The sequence below is a fragment of the Heterodontus francisci genome, chromosome 4 (assembly GCF_036365525.1).
Source record: "Heterodontus francisci isolate sHetFra1 chromosome 4, sHetFra1.hap1, whole genome shotgun sequence".
NCBI lineage: Eukaryota > Metazoa > Chordata > Chondrichthyes > Heterodontiformes > Heterodontidae > Heterodontus > Heterodontus francisci.
In genome coordinates this window covers 321761-348369 of record NC_090374.1, presented here as the reverse complement: position 1 = coordinate 348369, position 26609 = coordinate 321761, and the positions used below count along the sequence as shown (strand labels likewise).

The 26609-nt window shown below is 47.5% G+C and overlaps 1 protein-coding gene across 3 annotated transcripts in view; it reads left to right on the top strand.

Moving 5' to 3' along the window:
- The first annotated feature begins 261 nt into the window (after window positions 1–261).
- LOC137368861 (WD repeat-containing protein 70) overlaps window positions 262–26609 on the top strand; it is a 189478-nt gene continuing 163130 nt past the window's right edge. Inside the window, exons 1-2 of one of the 3 annotated variants that reach the window (XM_068029068.1) lie at window positions 262–452; window positions 1107–1170. In XM_068029068.1, coding sequence (XP_067885169.1) covers window positions 1125–1170 — 46 coding nt within the window. In that variant the 5' untranslated portion in view covers window positions 262–452; window positions 1107–1124. Of the gene's footprint in view, window positions 529–1106; window positions 1171–3217; window positions 3478–26609 lie in introns of those variants that run through there. The other 2 variants (XM_068029067.1, XM_068029069.1) reach the window with 2 other exon arrangements.

Sequence of the window (26609 nt, the reverse complement as noted above, 5' to 3'; positions counted from 1 at the left end):
TCTGGTCCTCCAGGCCGGAGGGGGCGCTGCGAGTCCGGTCCTCCCGGCCAGAGGGGGCGCTGGGAGTCTGGTCCTCCAGGCCGGAGGGGGCGCTGGGAGTCCGGTCCTCCCGGCCAGAGAGGGCACTGGGAGTCTGGTCCTCCAGGCCGGAGGGGGCGCTGCGAGTCCGGTCCCCCCGGCCAGAGGGGGCGCTGGGAGTCTGGTCCTCCAGGTCGGAGGGGGCGCTGCGAGTCCGGTCCTCCCGGCCAGAGGGGGCGCTGGGAGTCTGGTCCTCCAGGCCGGAGGGGGCGCTGGGAGTCCGGTCCTCCCGGCCAGAGAGGGCACTGGGAGTCTGGTCCTCCAGGCCGGAGGGGGCGCTGGGAGTCCGGTCCTCCCGGCCAGAGAGGGCACTGGGAGTCTGGTCCTCCAGGGCGGAGGGGGCGCTGCGAGTCCGGTCCTCCGAAGTCAATTCGGTGAGTCCAGTCACCGATCTTCTTCTCGGGCCTAGTTTGGGCTGCTGTAAAATATCAAAATTCGGAAGAGAAAAAGGTAGAGAAGGAGATGGAAGAGGGAGAGGGCTGGGAGGTGTAGGGAAGAGGGAGAGAGTAGGATGAAGGGGAGAGGGAGGGTTGCGGGATGGAGAGGGGGAGAGTGAGGGAGGGTAAGGAATGGGAAGGATTGGAGGGCGGGGGAGGGACGTGGAGAGCATGGTGGGGGTGGGGGGCTGAAGGAGGTGGGGAGAGGCTGGGGAGGCAGAGTGGGTGGGGGTGGAGAGAAGGAAGGAGGGAGGGAGCATGGAGGGGGAGGGAGGGTGTTGGGGGTCAAGTGGGGAGAGAGAGGAGGGACGTGGAGAGAAACAGAGAGACAAAGAGGAGCCTATCAGAGGGAGAGGGAGGGAAGGAGGTAAAACGAGGACCAGGGAGTGAGATGGGGGGTGGGGGTACAGGGCCATGTAGCCATCCATGGCCGGGCTGGGCACCGCTCACTGTGTCCTTGTCAGGCCTGGGAGTGGGTAAAGGGGAGAGGAAGGAGTCAGGTTGGAGATGGTGGGGGGGAATGTGACAGGGAGGGAGAGTGAGGGGCAGTTCTGGAAAGTAGCAGCTTTTCTTGATTCAATGTTTTTTTAGTTTTCAGCTGAGATCAAAATGACAGATCCCGATATCGGGGCTGTGATGGGATTCTCTGGCTTTGGTGAGTTGCTGCAACTGACGTTAGTGATCGGTAAAGCGGGTTAGATACAGAGTAAATCTCCCTCGACACTGTCCCGATGAAACACTCCCAGTACAGGTACAGCACAAGGTTAGATACAGAGTATACAGGATGGCGCAGTGGTTAGCACCGCAGCCTCACAGCTCCAGCGACCTGGGTTCAATTCTGGGTACTGCCTGTGTGGAGTTTGCAAGTTCTCCCTGTGTCTGCGTGGGTTTTCACCGGGTGCTCCGGTTTCCTCCCACATGCCAAAGACTTGCAGGTTGATAGGTAAATTGGTCATTATAAATTGCTCCCAGTATAGGTAGGTGGTAGGGAAATATAGGGACAGGTGGGGATGTGGTAGGAATATGGAATTAGTGTAGGATTAGTATAAATGGGTGGTTGATGGTCGGCACAGACTCGGTGGGCCGACGGGCCTGTTTCAGTGCTGTATCTCTAAACTAAACTAAACTAAACTAAAGCTCCCTCTAAAAGGATGTGATACTAGACATATTGAGAGCGTGGTTAGCAAAGCATTTGGGATCTTGGGCTTAATAAATAGAAGCATTAAGTATAAAAGCAGGGTACTTATGCTGAACCTTTATAAAACTCTGGTTAGGCCCCAACTGGAATCATAGAACGTTTAAGGCACAGAAGGAGGCCACTTGCCAGCTGAAAAACAAGCCACCCAGTCTAATCCCACCCTCCAGCATTTGGTCTGTAGTCCTGCAGGTTACGGCACTTGAGGTGCATATCCTGACACCTTTTAAATGAGTTGAGGGTTTCTGCCTCTACTACCCTTTCAGGCAGTGAAAAAATCTCCCCTCTAATCTTTCTACCAATTACTTGAAATCTAGTCCCCCTCGTCACTGACACCTCTGCTAAGGTAAATAGACCTTTCTCATCCACTCTATCCAGACTTCTCACAATTTTGTACATTTCAATCAGATCTCCCCACAGCCTTCTCTGTTCCAAGGAGAACAACCCCAGTCTATCCAATCTTTCCTCAAAGCTGCATTTTTCCAGTCCTGGCAACATCCTCGTAAATCTCCTCTGTAACCTCTTGAGTGCAATTACATCCTTTCTGTAATGAGATAACCACAAGAACACAAGAAATAGGAGCAGGAGTAGACCATGTGGCCCATTGCGCCTTTCGGCCATTCAATACCATCATGGCTGATCTTGGGCTTCAATTCCACTTTCCTGCCCACTCCCCATATCCCTTGGATGCCTGCGAGACCAAAAATCTGTCTATCCCAGCCTTAAATATATTCAACGATGGAGCAACCACAACCCTCTGGGGTAGAGAATGAGGAGAGATTGTATTGGCTGGGGTTGTTCTCCTTGGAACAGAGAAGGCTGAGGGGAGATAAGGGCGGCACAGTGGCGCAGTGGTTAGCACTGCAGCCTCACAGCTGCAGGGACCCGGGTTCGATTCTGGGTACTGCCTGTGTGGAGTTTGCAAGTTCTCCCTGTGTCTGCGTGGGTTTTCTCCGGGTGCTCCGGTTTCCTCCCACAAGCCAAAAGACTTGCAGGTTGGTAGGTAAATTGGCCATTATAAATTGTCATTAGTATAGGTAGGTGGTAGGGAAATATAGGGACAGGTGGGGATGTTTGGTAGGAATATAGGATTAGTATAAATGGGTGGTTGATGGTCGGCACAGACTCGGTGGGCCGAAGGGCCTGTTTCAGTGCTGTATCTCTAATCTAATCTAATATGATTGAAATGTACAACATTTTGAGGGGCCTGGATAGTGTGGAGGTGAAGGGTCTATTCACTTTAGCGGAGAGGTCAGTGACGAGGGGGCATAGATTTAAAGTGTTTGGTAGAAAAATTAGCAGCGAGATGAGGAAAAACCTTTTCACCCAGAGGGTGGCGATGGTATGAGCTCACTGCCTGAAAGGGTAGTTGAGGCAGAGACCCTCAACTCATTTAAAAGGAGTCTGAAAATACACCTCAAGTGCTGTCAGCTGCAGAGCTGCGGACCAAATGCTGGAAGGTGGGATTATAATAGGTGGATCATTTTTTGGCTGGGACAGACACGATGAGCCAAGTGGCTTCTTTCTCTGCCTGAAACTTTCTATGATTCTACGGACTGCTTCAGTATCTGAGGAGTCGCGAATGGTGTTGAACATTGTGCAATCATCAGCAAAGATCCCTGCTTCTGACCTTATGATTGAAGAAAGGTCATTTGATGACACAGCTGAAGATGGTTGGGCCTCACTACCCTGAGGAACTCCTGCAGTGATGTCCTGGAGCTGAGATGATTGATCTGCAACAGCCACAGCCATCTTCCTTTGTGCTAGGTATGACTCCAACCAGCGGAGAGTTTTTCCCCTGGTTCCCATTGATTCCAGTTTTGCTGGGGCTTGTTGATGCCTACTTGGTCAAATGCTGCCTTGATGTCAAGGGCAGTCACTCTCACCTCACCTCTTGAGTTCAGCTCTTTTGTCCATGTTTGAACCAAGGCTGTAATGAGGTCAGGAGCTGAGTGGCCCTAACAGAACCCAAACTGAGCACATTATTACTGAGCAAGTGCCACTTGATCGCACTGTCAACGACACCTTCCATCACTTTACTGATGATTGAGAGTAGACTGATGATGCGGTAATTGGCCGGGTTGGATTTTTCCTGCTTTTTGCGTGCAGGACATACCTGGGCAATTTTCCACATTGCCGGGTAGATGCTAGTGTTGCAGCTGTACTGGATGCAGCAGCTTGGCTACGGGCGCGGCAAGTTCTGGAGCACAGGTCTTAATTACTATTGCTGGAATATTGTCAGGGCCTTTTGCCTTTGCAGTTTCTGATGCCATCAGTTGTTTTTTGATATCATGCGGAGTGGATCGAATTGGCTGAAGACTGGCATCTGTGATGCTGGGGTCCTCGGGAGGAGGCTGAGATGGATCATCCACTCGGCAGTTGTGACTGAAGATTGACACAAATGCTTCAGCCTTGCCTTTTGCGCAGATGTGTTGGTCTCCCCATTATTGAGGGTGAGGATATTTGTGGAGCCTCTTCCTCCTATCAGTTGTTGAATTGTCCACCACCACTCATGATTGGATGTGGCACAACTGCACAGCTTAGATGTGATCCGCTGGTTGTGGGATTGCTTAGCCCCGTCGTTAGCATGCTGATTCCGCTGTTTGGCAAGCAAGTAGTCCTGTTTTGTAGCTTCACCAGGCTGACACCTCATTATTTAGGTCTGCCTGGTGCTGCTCCTGGCATGCCCTTCTGCACTTTTCATTGAACCAGGGTTGACCCTTCAGCTTGATGGTAATGGTAGAGTGGGGGATATGCTGGGCCATGAGGTTACAGGTTGTGGTTGAGTAGAATTCTGCTGCTGCTGATGGCCCACAGCGCCTCATGGATGCCCAGTCTTGAGCTGCAAGATCGGTTCTGAATTTATCCCATTTAGCACGGTGGTAGTGCTGCACAACACGATGGTGGGTACCCTCAATGTGAAGATGGGACTTCGTCTCCACAAGAACTGTGCGATGGTCACTCTAATACTGTGATGGACAGATGCATCTGCGAGAGGCAGATTGGTGAGGACGAGTTCAAACATGTTTTTCCCTCTTGTTGGTTCCCTCACCATCTGCCGCAGACCCAGTCTAGCAGCTATGTCCTTTAGGACTCGGCTGGCTTGGTCTGTAGTGGTGCTACCGAGCCACTCTTGCTGATGGACATTGACGTCCCCCACCCAGAGTACATTCTGCACCTTTGCCACCCTCAGTGTTTCCTAAGAGCAGTGGGCATCATGGAGAAGTACTGATTCATCAGCTGAGGGTGGAGTGGGGGGTGGCGGTAGGTGGTAATCAGCAAGAGGTTTCCTTGCCCATGTTTGACTTGATGCCGTGAGATTTCATGGGGTCTGGAATCGATGCTGTGAACTCCCAGGGCAAGTAGCAGCAGTGTGTACCATCAACAAGATGCATGGCAGCAGTCAGCACACCTCCTTCGTCAGCACCTTCCAAACTCCCGACCTCTACCAACTAGAAGGACAAGGACAGCAGATGCATGGGAACATCACCATTTGCAAGTTCCCCTCCAAGCCACACACCATCCTGACTTGGAATTATGTTGCCGTGCATTCACTGTTGCTGGGTCAAAATTCCGAAACTCCCTTCCGAACAGCACTGTTGGTGTACCTACACCTCAAGGACTGCAGAGGGTCAAGAAGGCAGCTCACCATCATCTTCCTTTCAGTGCAGCAGCTTTTTCGGGAGCAGCGCGTGAGCGAGTGAGCAGCTGGGAAAGTCAGTTTGAAAGTAAATTTAATTTCCTTTTGTTTTTCGGCGGAGGCCAGGGGGCTGCTGGGTAAGTAAAACACTATATATTTGGGCGGTTTCTGAACCCGAGACACCACACTTGTAGTGTCTCCCACCCGCTCTCCTCCTCTAACCAAAAAAAAAGGACTCGGTGGGGTGTTTATTCAGGTAAGGCTTTTTCGATTTCTCTGGTTTTCTTGTGATTGGTAAAAACTTTTCGTTCCTTTTTCATTTAACTAAGTTTAAACTTAAGATTAAAAATGGCAGGAGATCTCAGACCCGTGTCATGCTCCTCTTGCTCAATGTGGGAGCTCAGGGACACGGCTGATGTCCCTGACTCCTTCACGTGCAGGAAGTGTGTCCAACTGCAGCTCTTGTTAGACCGCATGACGGCTCTCGAGCTGCGGATGGACTCACTTTGGAGCATGCGCGATGCTGAGGAGGTCGTGGATAGCACGTTTAGTGAATTGGTCACACCGCAGATTAGGATTGCTGAGGGAGAAAGGGAATGGGTGACCAAAAGGCAGAGAAAGAGCAGGAAGGCAGCGCAGGTGTCCCCTGCGGTCATCTCCCTCCAAAACAAGTATACCGTTTTGGATACTGTTGAGGGAGATGGCTCACCAGGGGAAGGCAGCAGTAGCCAGGTCCATGGCACCGTGGCTGGCTCTGCTGCTCAGAAGGGCGGGAAAAAGAGTGGAAGGGCTATAGTCGTAGGGGATTCGATTGTAAGGGGAGTAGATAGGCGGTTCTGTGGTCGAAAACGAGGCTCCCGAATGGTATGTTGCCTCCCAGGTGCACGGGTCAGGGACGTCTCAGATCGGCTACAGAACATTCTAAAGGGGGAGGGTGAACAGCCAGTTGTCATTGTGCACATAGGCACTAATGATATAGGTAAAAAACGGGATGAGGTCCTACAAGCAGAGTTTAGGGAGTTAGGAGCCAAGTTAAAAAGTAGGACCTCAGAGGTAGTAATCTCAGGATTACTACCAGTGCCACGTGATAGTCAGAGTAAAAATGAAAGAATAGTCAGGATGAATGCGTGGCTTGAGAGATGGTGCAGGAAGGAGGGGTTCAGATTTTTGGGACATTGGGACCGGTTCTGGGGGAGGTGGGACTATTACAAATTGGACGGTCCACACCTGGGCCGGACTGGAACCAATGTCCTTGGAGGTGCTTTTGCTAACGCTGTTGGGGAGGGTTTAAACTAATGTGGCAGGGGGATGGGAACCAATTGAGGTCAGTTGACAGTGAGGAGGTAGTAACAAAAGCCTGTAAGAAACTAGATAATGAAGTCAGTGTGACTAAGGGGAAGAGCAGGCAGGGAGCAGATGATGAATATAAAGGGACTGGTGGTCTGAGGTGCATTTGTTTTAATGCAAGAAGTGTAGTTGGTAAGGCAGATGAACTTAGGGCTTGGATTAGTACCTGGGAGTATGATGTTATTGCTATTACTGAGACTTGGTTGAGGGAAGGGCATGATTGGCAACTAAATATCCCAGGATATCGATGCTTCAGGCGGGATAGAGAGGGAGGTAAAAGGGGTGGAGGAGTTGCATTACTGGTCAAAGAGGATATCACAGCTGTGCTGAAGGAGGGCACTATGGAGGACTCGAGCAGTGAGGCAATATGGACAGAACTCAGAAATAGGAAGGGTGCGGTAACAATGTTGGGGCTGTACTACAGGCCTCCCAACAGCGAGCGTGAGATAGAGGTACAAATATGTAAACAGATTATGGAAAGATGTAGGAGCAACAGGGTGGTGGTGATAGGAGATTTTAATTTTCCCAACATTGACTGGGATTCGCTTAATGTTAGAGGTCCAGATGGAGCAGAATTTGTAAGGAGCATCCAGGAGGGTTTTCTAGAGCAGTATGTAAATAGTCCAACTTGGGAAGGGGCCATACTGGACCTGGTGTTGGGGAATGAGCCCGGCCAGGTTGTTGAAGTTTCAGTAGGGGACTACTTTGGGAATAGTGATCACAATTCCGTAAGCTTTAAAATACTCATGGACAAAGACGAGAGTGGTCCAAAAGGAAGAGTGCTAAATTGGGGGAAGGCCAACTATACCAAAATTCGGCAGGAGCTGGGAAATGTAGATTGGGAGCAGCTGTTTGAAGGTAAATCCACATGTGATATGTGGGAGGCTTTTAAAGAGAGGTTGATTAGCGTGCAGGAGAGACATGTTCCTGTGAAAATGAGGGATAGAAATGGCAAGATTAGGGAACCATGGATGACAGGTGAAATTGTGAGACTAGCTAAGAGGAAAAAGGAAGCATACATAAGGTCTAGGCGGCTGATGAAAGACGAAGCTTTGAAAGAATATCGGGAATGTAGGACCAATCTGAAACGAGGAATTAAGAGGGCTAAAAGGGGTCATGAAATATCTTTAGCAAACAGGGTTAAGGAAAATCCCAAAGCCTTTTATTCATATATAAGGAGAAAGAGGGTATCTAGAGAAAGGATTGGCCCACTAAAGGACAAAGGAGGAATGTTATGCTTGGACTCAGAGAAAATAGGTGAGATTCTAAACGAGTACTTTGCATCGGTATTCACCGAGGAGAGGGACATGACGGATGTTGAGGTTAGGAACAGATGTTTGATTACTCTAGGTCAAGTCGGCATAAGGAGGGAGGAAGTGTTGGGTATTCTAAAGGGCATTAAGGTGGACAAGTCCCCAGGTCCGGATGGAATCTATCCCAGGTTACTGAAGGAAGCGAGAGAGGAAATAGCTGGGGCCTTAACAGATATCTTTGCAGCATCCTTAAACACGGGTGAGGTCCCGGAGGACTGGAGAATTGCTAATGTTGTCCCCTTGTTTAAGAAGGGTAGCAGGGATAATCCAGGTAATTATAGACCGGTGAGCCTGACGTCAGTGGTAGGGAAGCTGCTGGAGAAGATACTGAGGGATAGGATCTATTCCCATTTGGAAGAAAATGGGCTCATCAGTGATAGGCAACATGGTTTTGTGCAGGGAAGGTCATGTCTTACCAACTTAATAGAATTCTTTGAGGAAGTGACAAAGTTGATTGATGACGGAAGGGCTGTCGATGTCATATACATGGACTTCAGTAAGGCGTTTGATAAGGTTCCCCATGGCAGGCTGATGGAGAAAGTGAAGGCGCTTGGGGTCCAAGGTGTACTAGCTAGATGGATAAAGAACTGGCTGGGCAACAGGAGATAGAGAGTAGCAGTAGAAGGGAGTTTCTCAAAATGGAGACGTGTGACCAGTGGTGTTCCACAGGGATCCGTGCTGGGACCACTGTTGTTTGTGATATACATTAATGATTTGGAGGAAAGTATAGGTGGACTGATTAGCAAATTTGCAGACGACACTAAGATTGGTGGAGTAGCAGATAGTGAAGGGGACTGTCAGAGAATACAGCAGAATATAGATAGATTAGAGAGTTGGGCAGAGAAATGGCAGATGGAGTTCAATCAGGGCAAATGCGAGGTGATGCATTTTGGAAGATCCAATTCAAGAGTGAACTATACAGTAAATGGAAAAGTCCTGGGGAAAACTGATGTCCAGAGAGATTTGGGTGTTCAGGTCCACTGTTCCCTGAAGGTGGCAACGCAGGTAAATAGAGTGGTCAAGAAGGCATACGGCATGCTTTCCTTCATCGGACGGGGCATTGAGTACAAGGGTTGGCAGGTCATGTTACAGTTGTATAGGACTTTGGTTCGGCCACATTTGGAATACTGCGTACAGTTCTGGTCGCCACATTATCAAAAGGATGTGGATGCTTTGGAGAGGGTGCAGAGGAGGTTCACCAGGATGTTGCCTGGTATGGAGGGCGCTAGCTATGAAGAGAGGTTGAGTAGATTAGGATTATTTTCATTAGAAAGACGGAGGTTGAGGGGGGACCTGATTGAGGTGTACAAAATCATGAGAGGTATAGACAGGGTGGATAGCAAGAAGCTTTTTCCCAGAGTGGGGGTTTCAATTACTAGAGGACACGAGTTCAAAGTGAAAGGGGAAAAGTTTAGGGGGGATATGCGTGGAAAGTTCTTTACGCAGAGAGTGGTGGGCACCTGGAACGCATTGCCAGCGGAGGTGGTAGATGCGGGCACGATGGAGTCTTTTAAGATGTATCTGGACAGATACATGAATGGGCAGGAAGAAAAGAGATACAGAAGCTTAGAAAATAGGCGACATGTTTAGAGACAGGATCTGGATCGGCGCAGGCTTGGAGGGCCGAAGGGCCTGTTCCTGTGCTGTAATTATCTTTGTTCTTTGTTCTTTTGTTCCCTCAGGCAATTTGGTTGACTAACAAATTCTGGCCTAGCCAACGATGCCCACATTCCACGAACGAATAAAAAATAAAACTTCAAAAGGAAATTGAATGGCCACTTGAAGGAAATAGACTTGCAGGTGGGGGTGGGGGGTGCTGGTGGGACTGACTGAATAGCTCAGTGGAGAGCTGGCATGGTTTCGATGGGCCGATTGGCGGCCTCCTGTGCTGTATATTACTCTATGGAAGCTAGTCTTCTCAGTAATGGTGTCATGAAAGTATCATTGATTGCCGTAAAAACCCATCTGGTTCATTAATATCCTTTAGGGAAGGAAATCTGCTGTCCTTACCTGGTCTGGCCTACATGTGACTCCAGACCCACAGCAATGTGATTGACTCTTAATTATCCCCTGAAATGGCCCAGAAAGCCACTCAGTTCAAGGGCAATTAGGGATGGGCAACAAATGCTGGCCTTGACAGTGACACCTGCACCCATGAAAGAATAAGAAAGAATTGGTGGAAAGGTTTGTTAAAAGATCCAGAGGTGTCATGAGGAAAAATGTTTTTACGTGGCGATTGGTTAGGATGGAAGGCACTGTCTGAGAATATGGTGGAGACAGATGCAGTCATGGCTTTCAAAAGCGCATTGGATAATTATCTGAAGGGAAAAGATTTGTCGAGCTTTGGGCAAAATGCAGGGGAGTGGGACCAGGTGAGTTGCTCTAGAAGAGAATCAGCATGGACATGAGGGGCCGAATGGCCTCTTTCTGCACTGTAACCATTCTATGATTCTAAGTTAGTTTAGCATGATTTGCCTTTAACAAATGTGTGCTGGTTTCCTTAATTAATCTGCACTTGTCCAAATTACTGTTAATTTTGTCCCGGATTATCCTTTCCAGAAGCTTTTTTGTCGCTGAAGTTAAACTGACTTGCCTGTAATTGCTGAGTTTATCCTTACGCCCTTTTTTGAACAAGGACTATGGGGATAGAGCGGGGGAATGGGACTGACCGGATTGCTGTAGAGAGAGCTGGGGCATAGACTCGATAGCCAAAGGGCCTGTGCTGTAAACCACTATATGTCAAGGGTATAACATTCGCAATTCTCCAGTCGTCTGGCTGCTCACCCTCCCCCCTCAGAGTGCTGTGCAGCTGCTCCTTAACATCCTTGATCCTGGCGCCACAGAGGCATCATACCATCCTGGATTCACATCTTCAGCCGTAGAAACGGCTGTCATTTCCCCAACTATAGAATTCCCGATCACAGAAAATGCTGGAAATAGTCAGGCAGCATCTGTGGCGAGAAAAAGAGTTAACATTTCAGATCTGTGTGACTTTTCATCAGGGTTTTCTTCAAGGATGTAACAAGCAGGGCAGATAAAGGATTATAGTGTATTTGGATTTCCAAAAGGCATTCATTAAGGTGCCACATAAAAGATTACTACACAGAGCTCATGGTGTTGGAGATAACATATTAACATGGATGGACGATTGGCTAACGAACAGGAAATAGAGAGTCGGGATAATTGAGATATTTTCAGGTTGGCAAACTATAACTAGTGGAGTGCCACAGGTATTAGTGCTGGGACCTCAACTGTTTACGATCTGTATTAATGTCTTGGATGAAGAGAACAAGTGTATTGTAGCTAAATTTGCGGATGATACAAAGATAGGTAGGGAAGCAAGTTGTGAGGAGGTCTGCAAAGAGATATAGATCGCTTAAGTGAGTGGGCAAAAATTTGGCAGATGGAGTACAATGTGGGAAAATGTGAGGTGGTCCACTTTGGCAGAAGAATAGAAAAGCAGAATATTATTTACATGGAGAGAGACTACAATCAGGACTACTTGCATGCCATACTGCGTAAGCAGCATGCGATAGACAGAGCTAAGCAATCCCATAACCAACGGATCAGATCTAAGCTCTGCAGTCCTGCCACATCCAGCCGTGATTGGTGGTGGACAATTAATCAACTAACTGGAGGAGGTGGCTCCACAAAATTCCATTCTCAATGATGGGGGAGCCCAGCACATCAGTGTGAAAGATAAGGCTCAAGCGTTTGCAACAGTCTTCAGCCAGAAGTGCTGAATTGATGATCCATCTCGGCCTCCTGAAGTCCCCAGCATCACAGATACCAGTTCTCAGCCAATTCGATTCACTCCGTGTGATATCAAGAAATGACTGAAGATACTGGATACTGCAAAGGCTGTAAACCCTGACAATATTCCGGCAATAGTACTGAAGACCTGTGCTCCAGAACTTGCCGCGCCCCGAGCCAAGCTGTTCCAGTACAGCTACAACACAGGCATCTACCCGGCAATGTGGAAAATTGCCCAGCTATGTCCTATACACAAAAAGCAGGACAAATCCAACCCGGCCAATTACCGCCCACATCAGTCTACTCTCAATCATCAGTAAAGTGACGGAAAGTGTCATTGACAGTGCTATCAAGCGGCACTTGCTTAGCAATAACCTGCTTAGTAACATTCAGATTGGATTCCACAAGGCCACTCAGCTCCTGACCTCATTACAGCCTTAGTTCAAACATGGACAAAAGAGCTGAACTCAAGAGGTGAGGTGAGAGTGACTGCCCTTGACATCAAGGCAGCATTTGACTGAGTATGGCATCACGGAGCCCTAGCAAAACTGAAGTCAGTGGGAATTGGGGCGGGGGGGGGAACTCTCCGCTGGTTGGAGTCATACCTAGCGCAAAGGAAGGTGGTTGTGGTTGTTGGAGGTCAATCATCTCAGCTCTAGGACATCAGTGTAGGAGTTCCTCAGGATAGTGTCGGAGGCCCAACTGCTTCATCAATGACCTTCCTTCAACCATAAGGTCAGAAGTGGGGATGTTCAGCACCATTTGCGACTCCTCAGATACTGAAGCAGTCCGTGTAAAAATGCAGCAAGACCTGGACAATATCCAGGCTTGGGCTGATAAGTGGCAAGTAACATTTGTGCCACACAAGTGCCAGGCAATGACCATCTCCAACAAAAGAGAATCTAACCATCTCCCCTTGACATTCAACAGCATTACCATCGCTGAATCCCCCACTATCAACATCCTAGGGGCTATCATTGACCAGAAACTGAACTGGAGTAGCCATATAAATACCGTGGCTACAAGAGCAGGTCAGAAGCTAGGAATCCTGTGGCGAGTAACTCACCTCCTGACTCCCCAAAGCCTGTCCTCCATCTACAGGACACAAGTCAGGAGTGTGATGGAATACTCTCCACTTGCCTGGATGGGTGCAGCTCCAACAACACTTGATGCTCGACATCATCCAGGACAAAGCAGCCCGCTTGATTGGCACCCCATCCACAAACATTCACTCCCTCCACCACTGGCGCACAGTGGCAGCATTGTGTACCATCTACAAGATGCACTGCAGCAACACATCAAGGCTCCTTAGACAGCACCTTCCAAACCCGTGACCTCTACCAACTAGAAGTCCAAGGGCAGCAAATGTATGGGAACACCACCACCTGCTGAAAGTTCCCCTCCAAGTCACACACCATCCTGACTTGGAACTTTCTCGCTGTTCCTTCACTGTCGCTGGGTCAACATCCTAGAACTCCCTTCCTAACAGCACTGTGGGTATACCTACCTCTCATGGACTACAGCGGTTCATGAAGGCAGCTCACCACCACCACCTTAAGGGCAATTAGGGATGGGCAATAAATGGTGGCCAAGCCAGTGACGCTCACATCCCATGAATGAATTTAAAAAAACTGCCGAATGCTGCGGTACAGAGGGATGTGGATGTTCTTGTACGTGAATCACAAAAAGTTAGCATGCAGCTACAGCCAGTAATTAGGAAGGCAAATGGAATGTTTGCCTTTACTACAGGGGGGGTTGGAGTATAAAAGTAGGGAAGTCTTGCTACAGCTGTACAGGGCGTTGGTGAGACCGCACTTAGAGTACTGTGTATGATTTTGGTCTCCTCAATTAAGGAGTGATATACTTGCATTGGAAGCAGTTCTGAGAAGGTTCAGTAGGCTGATTCCTGGGATGAAGGGGCTGTCTTATCAGGAAAGTTTGGGCAGGTTAGGCCTGTACTCATTGGAGCTTAGAAGAATGATAGGTGAGATCATTGAAACATATATTTTGAGGTGGTTTGACAGAATAGATGCTGAGAGGATGTTTCCCCTCTTGGGGCTATGTAGAACTAGGGGGAATAGTTTCAACATAAGTGGTCTCCCATTTAAGACAGAAATGTAAAGACATTTCTTCTCTGAGGGTCATTAATCTTTGGAATTCTGTTCTTCAGAGAGCAGTGGAGGCTGGATCATTGAATCGATTAAAGGCTGAGTTAGACAGATTTTTGATCTCCAAGGGATCATCGGGGCAGACAGGAAAGTGGAGTTAAGGCCACAATCATATCAGGCATGATCTTATTAAATGGCAGAGCAGGCTTGAGGGGCCGAATAGTCGTCTCCTGCTTTTATTTCTTATGTTCTTATGAATCCCCTATCAGGACTGCTTTTCCGATCTTCCTTCTGCTCCCCCACACAGCTGAACCAGCTGTGGTGCCATGGTCTAGACTCTGGTAGCACACCCAGAGGAACCATCACTCTCACCAGTATTCAGCACGGAAAACTAGTTGGTGAATGAAATGCACTCAGAGGACTCCTGCACTATCCCTTGTTTTTCTTGACTTCCCATCAGCCACCCATTCCCTCTCTGCCTGTATACTTCTAAGCTGCGGGGTGACCACATCGATAAATGTGCTGTCCATGAATGCTGCAGTTATGCCAGTTGCTGCTCAAGTTCTGAAACCTGGAGCTTGAGCTGCTACAGCTGACGACACGTCCAGGACACAAGAAGGGTCTTGGAGTTCCCAAATGGAACAGGATGTGCACTCCACCGGTCTAAGCTGCCCTGTCATGCCTGTGTTTATTAGATTATTAAACTTACTTAAAAATAAAGACTCAGCAGCTACTCAGCAATCAGCTGCTCCTGTCATGTTTCACAGTGGTCCCAATCTGAATAATACTGATTGCGGTCTCCTTCATACTCTGTCCCTGGTTGGCCTCGCGCCGCTCCGCACCCCAGTCTGCTGCGCGCCGCTCCCGATCTGCTTCACAGTGATCCTAACCTGCCTGTCTCTGCTTTTTGTGGACAGGACGTAACTGGGCAATTTTCCACATTGCCAGGTAGATGCCTGTGTTGGAACTGTATTGGAACAACTTGGCTAGGGGCGCGGCTAGTTCTGGAGCACAGGTCTTTAGTACTATTCCCGGAATATTGTCAGGGCCCATAGCCTTTGCAGTATCCAGTGCCTTCAGTCGTTTCTTGATATTACGCGGAGTGAATCGGATTGGCTGAAAACTGGCATCTGATGCTGGGAACTTCAGGAGGAGGCCGAGATGGATCATCCACTCGGCACTTCTGGCTGGAAGTGCTAATGCTTCAGCCTTATCTTTCGCACTGATGTGCTGGGCTCCCCCATCATTGAGGATCAGGATATTTGCGGAGCCACCTCCTCCTGTTAGTTTAATTGTCCACCACCATTCGTGACTAGATGTGGCAGGGCTGCAGAGCTTAGAGCTGATCGGTTGGTTGTGGGATCGCTGAGCTCTGTCTATAGCATGCTGCTTCTGCTGTTTAGCATGCATGTAATCCTGTGTTGTAGCTTCGCCAAGTTGGCACCTCATTTTGAGGTATGCCTCGTGCTGCTCCCGGCTTACCCTCCTGCACTCTTCATTGAACCAGGGTTAATCCCCTGGCTTGATAGTAATGGTCGAGTGAGGGAATGCCTGGATTCTCGCTTCTAAAAGCTTCCTCACCACCAAGGTTAAATGGACTGACCTATAGTTGTTGGGCTTATCCTTGCACCCATTTTTGAAGTTGATTAAGTTTTTTGATGTGATGTACACGGACTTCCAACAGGCATTTGATCAAGTATCACATAATAGAGTTTTCAGCAAAGTTCAAACCCGTGGATTAAAAGGGACAGTAGCAGCATGAATACGAAGGGTGAGTGACAGTAAATGGAGAGTAGTGGTGAACAAAAGCAAAATATTGTGGATGCTGGAAATCTGAAATGAACAAAATAGTGGGAGTACTCAGCAATTCTGGCAGCATCTGTGGAGAGAAACAGTTAACATGCCAGGTCATAGAGTCAATTACGGTACAGAAGGAGACCTATCATCGTTGTTTTTCGAACTGGAGGAAGGTGTGTTTCCCTAGGGATGGGTATTAGGACCACTGCTTTGCTCTATATTCATGACCCAGACTTGGGTGCACTGGGCACAATTTCAGAATTTGCAGATGACAAAACTTGGAAACATTGTGAACTGTGAGGAAGATGGTGACAGACTTCAAGAAGACATAGACAGGCTGGTAGAATAGGCAGAGACATGTCAGATGAAATTTAATGCAAAGAAGAGTGATATAGTACATTTTGGTAGGAAGAGCGAGGAGAGGCAGTATAAAATGAAGGGTATGCAGGAACAGAGCAACAGTGGCATTTATATGTACAAATCATTGCAGGTGGCATGGCAAGTTAAGAAAGTGGTTAAAAAGGCATATGGGATCCTCGACTTTATAAATAGGGGCATAGAATACAAAAACAAGAAAGTTATGGTCAACCTTGATAAAACACTGGTTCGGTATCAACTAGAATAGTGTGTCCAGATCTGGGCACCATACTTGAGGAAGGATGTGAAGGCTTTACATACATAAGAACATAAGAATTAGGAGCAGGAGTAGGCCACTCAGCCCTTTGAGCCTGCTCCGCCATTCAATAAGTTCATGGCTGAAGTGATTACTCCACATTTCCATCTACCCCTGATAACCTTCCACCTCTTTGCTGATCAAGAATCTATCTACTTCTGCCTTAAAAATATTCAAAGACTCTGTTTCCACTGCCTTTTGAGGAAGAGAATTCCAAAGACTCACGACCCTCTGAGATAAGAAATTTCTCCTCATCTGTCTTAAATGGGCGACCCCTTATTTTTGAACAGTGACCCCTAGTTCGAGATTCTCCCACAAGGGGAAACATTCTTTCCACATCCACCCTGTCAAGACCCCACAGGATCTTATATGTTTCAATCAAGTCACCTCTTACTCTTCTAAATTCCAGTGGATACAACCCTAGCCTGTTCAATCTTTCCTCGTAAGACAGCCCACCCATTCCAAGTATCAGTCTAGTAAACCGCCAACGCATTTACATCCTTCTTTAAATAAGGAGACCAATATTGTACACAGTACTCCAGGTGTGGTCTCACCAATGCCCTGTATAGCTGAAGCATAACCTCCCTACTTTTGTATTCAATTCCCCTCGCGATAAATGATAACATTCTATTAGCTTTCCTAATTAAGTGCTGTACCTGCACACTAACCTTTTGCAATTCATGCACAAGGGCACCCAGATCCCTCTGCGTCTCAGAGCTGTGCAATCTCTCACCATTTATGCTCTTTTACTCTTCCTGCCAAAATGGACAATTTCACACTTTCCCACATTATACTCCATTTGCGAGGTCTTTGCCCACTCACTTAACCTATCGATATCCCTTTGTAGCCTCCTTATGTCCTCTTCACAAGTTATATTCGGACCTGTCTTTGTGTCATCAGCAAATTTAGCAACCATACCTTCGGTCCCTTCATCCAAGTCATTTATATAAATTGTAAAAAGTTGAGACCGCAGCACGGATCCCTGTGGCACATCACTCAGTTACATCTTGCCAACCAGAAAATGACCCATTTATGCCTACTCTCTGTTTCCTGTTAGCTAACAAATCGTCTCGCCATGCCAATATGTCACCCCTACACCATGAGCTTTTATTTTCTGCAATAACGTTTGATGTGGCACCTTATCAAATGCCTTCTGGAAATCTAAGTACAATACATCCACTGGTTCCCCTTTATCCACCCTCAAAGAACTCCAATAAATTAGTTAAACATGATCTGCCTGATTACCTTGAAGTTTTCTAAGTGCCCTGCTAAAACGTCTTCAATAATAGCTTCTAACATTTTCCCTAAGACAGATGTTAAGCTAGCTGGCCTGTAGTTTCCTGCTTTCTGTCTCCCTTTTTGAGTAAAGGAGCTACATTCGCTATTTTCCAATCTAACGGACCCTTCCCCGAATCTAGGGAATTTTGAAAAATTAAAACTAACGCATCGACGATCTCACGAGCCACATCTTTTCACACCCTAGGATGAAGTTCATCAGGACCCGGGGACTTGTCAGCCCACAGCTCCAACAATTTGTTCAGAACCACTTCCCTGCTGATTGTAATTTTCTTGAGTTCCTCCCTCCCTTCCATTTCCTGACTTACAGCTAATACTGGATGTTACTTGTATCCTTAATAGTGAAGACCGATGCAAAATATCTGTTCATTCATCTGCCATCTCCTTATTATCCATTATTAATTCCCAGACTCACTTTCTATAGGACCAACGGTCACTTTGTTAAAGAACAAAGAACACGACAGCACAGGAACAGGCCATTCGGCCCTCCAAGCCTGCGCAGATCTTGATGCCTGCCTAAACTAAAACCTTATGCACTTCCGGGGACCAAATCTCTCTATTCCCATCCTATTCATGTATTTGTCAAGATGCCTCTTAAATGTCACTATCGTACCTGCTTCCACCACCTCCCCCGGCAGCAAGTTCCAGGCACTCACCACCCTCTGTGTAAAGAACTTGCCTCGCACATCCCCTCTAAACTTTGCCCCTCTCACCTTAAACCTCTGTCCACTAGTAACTGACTCTTCCACCCTGGGAAAAAGCTTCTGACTATCCACTCTGTCCATGCCGCTCATAACTGTGTCAACCTCTATCATGTCGCCCCTCCACCTCCGTCGTTCCAGTGAAAACAATCCGAATTTATCCAACCTCTCCTCATAGCTAATGCCCTCCAGACCAGGCAACATCCTGGTAAACCTCTTCTGTACCCTCTCCAAAGCCTCCACGTCCTTCTGGTAGTGTGGCGACCAGAATTGCACGCAATATTCTTAAGTGTGGCCTAATGAAAGTTGTGTACAGCTGCTGCATGACTTGCCAATTTTTATACTGTATGCCCCGACCGATGAAGGCAAGCATGCCGTAAGCCTTCTTGACTACCTTATCCACCTGCATTGCCACTTTCAGTGACCTGTGGACCTGTACACCCAGATCTCTCTGCCTGTCAATACTCCGAAGGGTTCTGCCATTTACTGTATACCTCCCACCTGCATTCGGCCTTCCAAAATGCATTACCTCACATTTGTCCAGATTAAACGCCATCTGCCATTTCTCCGCCCAGGTCTCCAACCGATCTAGATCCTGCTGTATCCTCTGACAATCCTCATCACTATCCGCAACTCCACCAACCTTTGTGTCCTCTGCAAACTTACTAATCAGACCAGCTACATTTTCCTCCAAATCATTGATATATACTACAAACAGCAAAGGTCGCAGCACTGATCCCTGCAGAACACCACTAGTCACAGCCCTCCATTCAGAAAAGCACCCTTCCACTGCTACCCTCTGTCTTCTATGACAGAGCCAGTACTGAATCCATCTTGCCAACTCACCTCTGATCCCGTGTGACTTCACCTTTTGTACCAGTCTGCCATGAGCGACCTTGTCAAAGGCTTTACTGAAGTCCATATAGATAACATCCACTGCCCTTCCTTCATCAATCATCTTCGTCACTTCCTCAAAAAACTCAATCAAATTAGTGAGACATGACCTCCCCTTCGCAAAACCATGCTGCCTCTCGTGAATAGCTTCGTTTGTTTCCAAATGGGAGTAAATCCTGTCCGGAAGAATCCTCTCTAATAATTTCCCTACCACTGACATAAGACTCACCGGCCTATAATTTCCTGGATTATCCTTGCTACCCTTCTTAACCAAAGCAACAACATTGGCTATTCTCCAGTCCTCTGGGACCTCACCTGTAGCCAATGAGGATGCAAAGATTTCTGTCAAGGCTTTAGAAATTTCTTCCCTTGCCTCCCTTAGTATTCTGGGGTAGATCCCATCAGGCCCTGGGGACTTATCTACCTTAATGCTTTGCAAAACACACAACACCACCTCCTTTTTGAAAATGAGATGACTGAGACTATCTGCACTCCCTTCCCTAGGCTCATCATCCACCAAGTCCTTCTCTTTGGTAAATACTGATGCAAAGTACTCATTTGATACCTTGCCCATTTCCTCTGCCTCCACACATAGATTCCCTTCTCTGTTCTTGAGTGGGCCAACCCTTTCCCTAGTTACCCTCTTGCTCTTTATATATGTATAAAAAGCCTTGGGATTTTCCTTAATCCTGTTTGCCAATGACTTTTCATGACCCCTCTTAGCCCTCCTGACTCATTGCTTAAGTTCCTTCCTACTATCTTTATATTCCTCAGGTGATTCGTCTGTTCCAAGCCTTCCAGCCCTTAGAATGCTTCCTTTTTCTTTTTGATTAGGCTCACAAAATCCCGCGTTCTCCAAGGTTCCCGAAACTTGCCAAACTTATCCTTCTTCCTCACAGGAACATGCCAGTCCTGGATTCTAATCAACTGACGTTTGAAAGACTCCCACATGTCAGATGTTGATTTACCCTCAAACAGCCGCCCCCAACCTAAATTCTTCAGTTCCTGCCTAATATTGTTATAATTAGCCTTCCCCCAATTTAGCACCTTCACCCGAGAACTACTCTTATCCTTATCTACAAGTACCTTAAAACGTACGGAATTATGGTCACTGTTCCCGAAATGCACCCCTACTGAAACTTCGACCACCTGGCCGGGCTCATTCCCCAATACCAGGTCCAGTATGACCCCATCCCTAGTTGGACTATCTACATATTGTTTCAAGAAGCCCTCCTGGATGCTCCTTACAAATTCTGCCCCATCCAAGCCCCCAGCACTAAGTGAGTCCCAGTCAATATTGGGGAAATTAAAATCACCCACCACTGCAACCCTGTTACCTTTACATCTTTCCAAAACCTGTCTACATATCTGTTTCTCTACCTCCTGCTGGCTGTTGGGAAGCCTGTCGAAAACCCCCAACAGGGGCGGCGCAGTGGTTAGCACTGCAGCCTCACAGCTCCAGGGACCCGGGTTCGATTCTGGGTACTGCCTGTGTGGAGTTTGCAAGTTCTCCCTGTGTCTGCGTGGGAATTCTCCGGGTGCTCCGGTTTCCTCCCACAAGCCAAAAGACTTGCAGGTTGGTAGGTAAATTGGCCATTATAAATTGTCACTAGAATAGGTAGGTGGTAGGGAAATATAGGGACAGGTGGGGATGTTTGGTAGGAATATGGGATTAGTGTAGGATTAGTATAAATGGGTGGTTGATGGTCGGCACAGACTCGGTGGGCCAAAGGGCCTGTTTCAGTGCTGTATCTCTAATCTAATCGTGACTGCACCCTTCCTATTCCTGAGCTCCACCCATATTGCCTCGCTGCATGACCCCTCCGAGGTGTCCTCCCGCAGTACAGCTGTGATATTCTCCTTAACCAGTAACGCAACTCCCCCACCCCTTTTACATCCCCCTCTATCCCGCCTGAAGCTTCTAATTCCCTGAACATTTAGCTGCCAATCCTGTCCTCCCCTCAACCAGGTCTCTGTAATTGCAACAACATCATAGTTCCAAGTACTAATCCAAGCTCTTAAGTTCATCTGCCTTACCTGTTATACTTCTCGCATTGAAACAAATGCAATTCAGACCACCAGTCCCGCTATGCTCAGCAACATCTCCCTGCCTGCTCTTCCTCTTAGTCTTACTGTCCTTATTTACTAGATCCTCTCATTTATTTCACTTGTTGTCCTACTGCTCTGGTTCCCATCCCCCTGCCACACTAGTTTAAACCCTCCCGAGTGACGCCAGCAAACCTCGCAGCCAGGATATTTGTGCCCCTCCAGTTTAGATGCAACCCGTCCTTCTTGTACAGGTTCCATCTGTCCCTGAAGAGATTCCAATGGTCCAGATATCTGAAACCCTCTCTTCTACACCAGCTATTCAGCCACGTGTTTAGCTGCACTATCTTCCTATTTCTAGCCTCACTGGCACGTGGCACAGGGAGTAATCCCGAGATTACACCCTAATGTTGTTCTAATGTTCTAATTACACCCCTGGAGGTCCTGTCTTTTAACTTTCTACCTAACTCCCTAAACTCCCCCTGTAGGACCTCGTCATTCTTCCTGCCTGTGTCATTGGTACCCCATGTGTACCACAACCTCTGGCTGTTCACCCTCCCCCTTCAGAATGCCACCTGTCCCCTATAACTATTGCTGTTCTGCGCTTTGTCCCTCCCTGCTGAACAACAGTGCCAGCCGTGGTGCCACTGCTCTGGCTGCTGCTGTTTTCCCCTGATAGGCCATCCCCCCCAACAGTATCCAAAACGGTATACTTGTTAGAGAGGGGGATAGCCACAGGGGATTCCTGCACTGACTGCCTGCCCCTTCTAGCGGTCACCCATCTATCTGCCTGCACCTTGGGTGTAACCACTTCTCTAAAACTCCTGTCTATGACACTTTCTGCCACCTGCATGCTCCTAAGTGCATCCAGTTGCCGCTCCAACCGATCCATGCGGTCTGTGAGGAGCTGCAACTGGGTACACTTCCTGCAGATGTAGTCGTCTGGAACGCTGGAAGCGTCACAGACCTCCCACATCTCACAGGTGAAGCACTTCACCCCTCTAACTGACATTTCTAGCACTAATTAGTTAATTAATATCAAATAAATAAATACTTACTAAATCCTTCCTAAATTGTTATAATAAACTATTTGGTCCCTCGTGCTAGATTCCTACTATAAATATTAAATGCTAACTAAATGCAGTAATCTCCTCCCTCTGGTTTAGTTACTGTACTTATTTATTAGTTAATTAGTGTTTTAATAAATTTTTATCAATGTTTTATTTTCAAATTCAGTAAAAATTCCCCACCAGCCAATCAGGTCACAGCTTTCCTGTGACGTCACTTTCAGTTTTTTTTTACCAGAGGTAAGTTTTTTTTATACTTACCGGTCCGGAACTCCGCCCTCCGAGTCTTCTCCCAGTCAGCTGTGCTCTTTGGAAGCTCTCGTCTCCCATCACTCTGAGGACAGGTAGGAAATGAAAGGAGCTCCTCACTCCCTCCTCACCGAACCTCCTCAGTTACCAAACTTCCACTATATCACTCTAATGCAACCCAAGCAGCACTCCAGTGCAAACAAAACAATCCTCAGGTTTGCTGCTTACTTTGGTGAATTTATAATTTCTCCTCCTTGGATTTAATACTATACCTAATTTCTTTTGTGAGCCCCAGTTGAGCTACCCTTCCTGTTTTATTTTTGCGCCAGACAGGAATGAATAATTGTTGTAATCCATCCATGAGCTCTTTAAATGCCAGCCATTGCCTGTCCACTGTCAACACTTTAAGTCATGTTCCCCAATCTATCATAGCCAACTGGCGCCTCATACCTTCATAGTTTCCTTTATTTAGATTCAGGACCCGAGTCTCGGAATCAACTCTCTCACTCTGCATCTTAATGAAGAATTCTATCATTTTATGGTGGCTCTTCCCCAAGGGACCCCGCACAACAAGATTGTTAACTAATCAAGAACAAAGAACAGTACAGCACAGGAACAGGCCATTCGGCCCTCCAAGCCTGCGCCGATCTTGATGCCTGCCTAAACTAAAACCTTCTGCACTTCCGAAGTCCGTATCCCTCTATTCCCATCCTATTCATGTATTTGTCAAGATGCCTCTTAAACGTCGCTATCGTACCTGCTTCCACCACCTCCCCCGGCGGCAAGTTCCAGGCACTCACCACCCTCTGTGTAAAAAAACGTGCCTCGCACATCCCCTCTAAACTTTGCCCCTCGCACCTTAAACCTATGTCCCCTAGTAACTGACTCTTCCACCCTGGGAAAAAGCTTCTGACTATCCACTCTGTCCATGTGCTCATAACTTTGTAAACCTCTATCATGTCGCCCCTCCACCTCCGTCGTTCCAGTGAAAACAATCCGAGTTTATCCAACATCTCCTCATAGCTAATGCCCTCCAGACCAGGCAACATCCTGGTAAACCTCTTCTGTACCCTCTCCAAAGCCTCCACGTCCTTCTGGTAGTGTGGCGACCAGAATTGCACGCAATATTCTAAGTGTGGCCGAACTAAAGTTCTGTACAGCTGCAGCATGACTTACCTATTTTTATACTCTGTGCCCCGACCGATGAAGGCAAGCATGCCGTATGCCTTCTTGACCACCTTATCCACCTGCGTTGCTACTTTCAGTGACCTGTGTACCTGTACGCCCAGATCTCTCTGCCTGTCAATACTCCTGAGGGTTCTGCCATTTACTCATAACACAATACCCAGTCTAAGATGGCCTGTTCTCTAGTTGGTTCCTCAATATGTTGGTCCAAAAAACCATCACGTATGCACTCCAGGAATGCCTCCTCTACAGTATTATTGCTAATTTGGTTTGCCCAATCTATATTCTGGATTAAGGTCACCCATAATTACAGTTGCATCCTTAGTGCATGCGTCTCTAATTTCCTGTTTAATGCCATCCTCTCTCTCCACTGCTGTTCGGGGGTCTATTTAAGAACAAAGAACAAAGATAATTACAGCACAGGAACAGGCCCTTCGGCCCTCCAAGCCTGCGCCGATCCAGATCCTCTATCTAAACATGTCGCCTATTTTCTAAGGGTCTGTATCTCTTTTCTTCCTGCCCATTCATGTATCTGTCTAGATACATCTTAAAAGACTCCATCGTGCCCGCATCTACCACCTCCGCTGGCAACGCGTTCCAGGCACCCACCACCCTCTGCGTAAAGAACTTTCCACGCATATCCCCCCTAAACTTTTCCCCTTTCACTTTGAACTCGTGTCCTCTAGTAATTGAATCCCCCACTCTGGGAAAAAGCCTCTTGCTATCCACCCTGTCTATACCTCTCATGATTTTGTACTCCTCAATCAGGTCCCCCCTCAACCTCCGTCTTTCTAATGAAAATAATCCTAATCTACTCAACCTCTCTTCATAGCTAGCGCCCTCCATACCAGGCAACATCCTGGTGAACCTCCTCTGCACCCTCTCCAAAGCATCCACATCCTTTTGGTAATGTGGCGACCAGAACTGTACGCAGTATTCCAAATGTGGCCGAACCAAAGTCCTATACAACTGTAACATGACCTGCCAACTCTTGTACTCAATACCCCGTCCGATGAAGGAAAGCATGCCGTATGCCTTCTTGACCACTCTATTTACCTGCGTTGCCACCTTCAGGGAACAGTGGACCTGAACACCCAAATCTCTCTGGACATCAATTTTCCCCAGGACTTTTCCATTTATTGTATAGTTCACTCTTGAATTGGATCTTCCAAAATGCATCACCTCGCATTTGCCCTGATTGAACTCCATCTGCCATTTCTCTGCCCAACTCTCCAATCTATCTATATTCTGCTGTATTCTCTGACAGTCCCCTTCACTATCTGCTACTCCACCAATCTTAGTGTCGTCTGCAAACTTGCTAATCAGTCCACCTATACTTTCCTCCAAATCATTAATGTATATCACAAACAACAGTGGTCCCAGCACGGATCCCTGTGGAACACCACTGGTCACACGTCTCCATTTTGAGAAACTCCCTTCCACTGCTACTCTCTGTCTCCTGTTGCCCAGCCAGTTCTTTATCCATCTAGCTAGTACACCTTGGACCCCAAGCGCCTTCACTTTCTCCATCAGCCTGCCATGGGGAACCTTATCAAACGCCTTACTGAAGTCCATGTATATGACATCTACAGCCCTTCCCTCATCAATCAACTTTGTCACTTCCTCAAAGAATTCTATTAAGTTGGTAAGACATGACCTTCCCTGCACAAAACCATGTTGCCTATCACTGATGAGCCCATTTTCTTCCAAATGGGAATAGATCCTATCCCTCAGTATCTTCTCCTGCAGCTTCCCTACCACTGACGTCAGGCTCACCGGTCTATAATTACCTGGATTATCCCTGCTACCCTTCTTAAACAAGGGGACAACATTATCAATTCTCCAGTCCTCCGGGACCTCACCCGTGTTTAAGGATGCTGCAAAGATATCTGTTAAGGCCCCAGCTATTTCCTCTCTTGCTTCCCTCAGTAACCTGGGATAGATCCCATCCGGACCTGGGGACTTGTCCACCTTAATGCCCTTTAGAATACCCAACACTTCCTCCCTCCTTATGCCGACTTGACCTAGAGTAATCAAACATCTGTTCCTAACCTCAACATCCGTCATGTCCCTCTCCTCGGTGAATACAACCCCCTCCAACGTTTTCTGCCCCTTGGTGTTTCTTAGCTCCACCCATACAGATTCCACATGAGTATTCTCTGAGCTAATATCCTTCCTCACTATTGTATTGATTTCCTCTTTTACTAACAACGCTACTCCACCTCCTTTCCCTTTTTGCCAGTCCTTCCTAAATATTGAATACCCTTTGATGTTCAGTTCCCATCCTTGGTCACCCTGCAGCCATGTCTCCGTAATTGCTACTATATCGTATCCATTCACATCTATTTGTGCGGTTGATTCTCCTATCTTATTGCGAATACTCCACGCATTGAGACACAATGCCTTTAGGCTTGTTATTTTAAAATTCTTAGTCATCGTAGCATTATTTCGCACTATGGCCCTATTTTTTTCTTGCCCTTGATTTCTATGCCTTCCACTTTTGCCTTTTTGTTTCCTGTCTTTTGTTTCTATCCTTGTTTTCTCCTCCTCAGTCTCTCTGCTCAGGTTCCCATCCCCCTGCCATAGCAAGTACAGGGAGGTGGTCACACTGCAGGTAAAGACTGCTCAGGCGGAAAGGGATTGGGCGACTGCCAGGCAGAGTAGAAGAACTAGGCAGGTAGTGCAGCAGTCCCCTGGGTCTATCTCCCTATCTAACAGATTTTCCACTTTGGATGCTGTTGGGGGAGATAGCTTCTCAGGGGAATGCAGCAAGAGCCAGGTCTGTGGCACTACGGGTGGCTCAGTTGCACAGGAGTCATAGAGCGATACA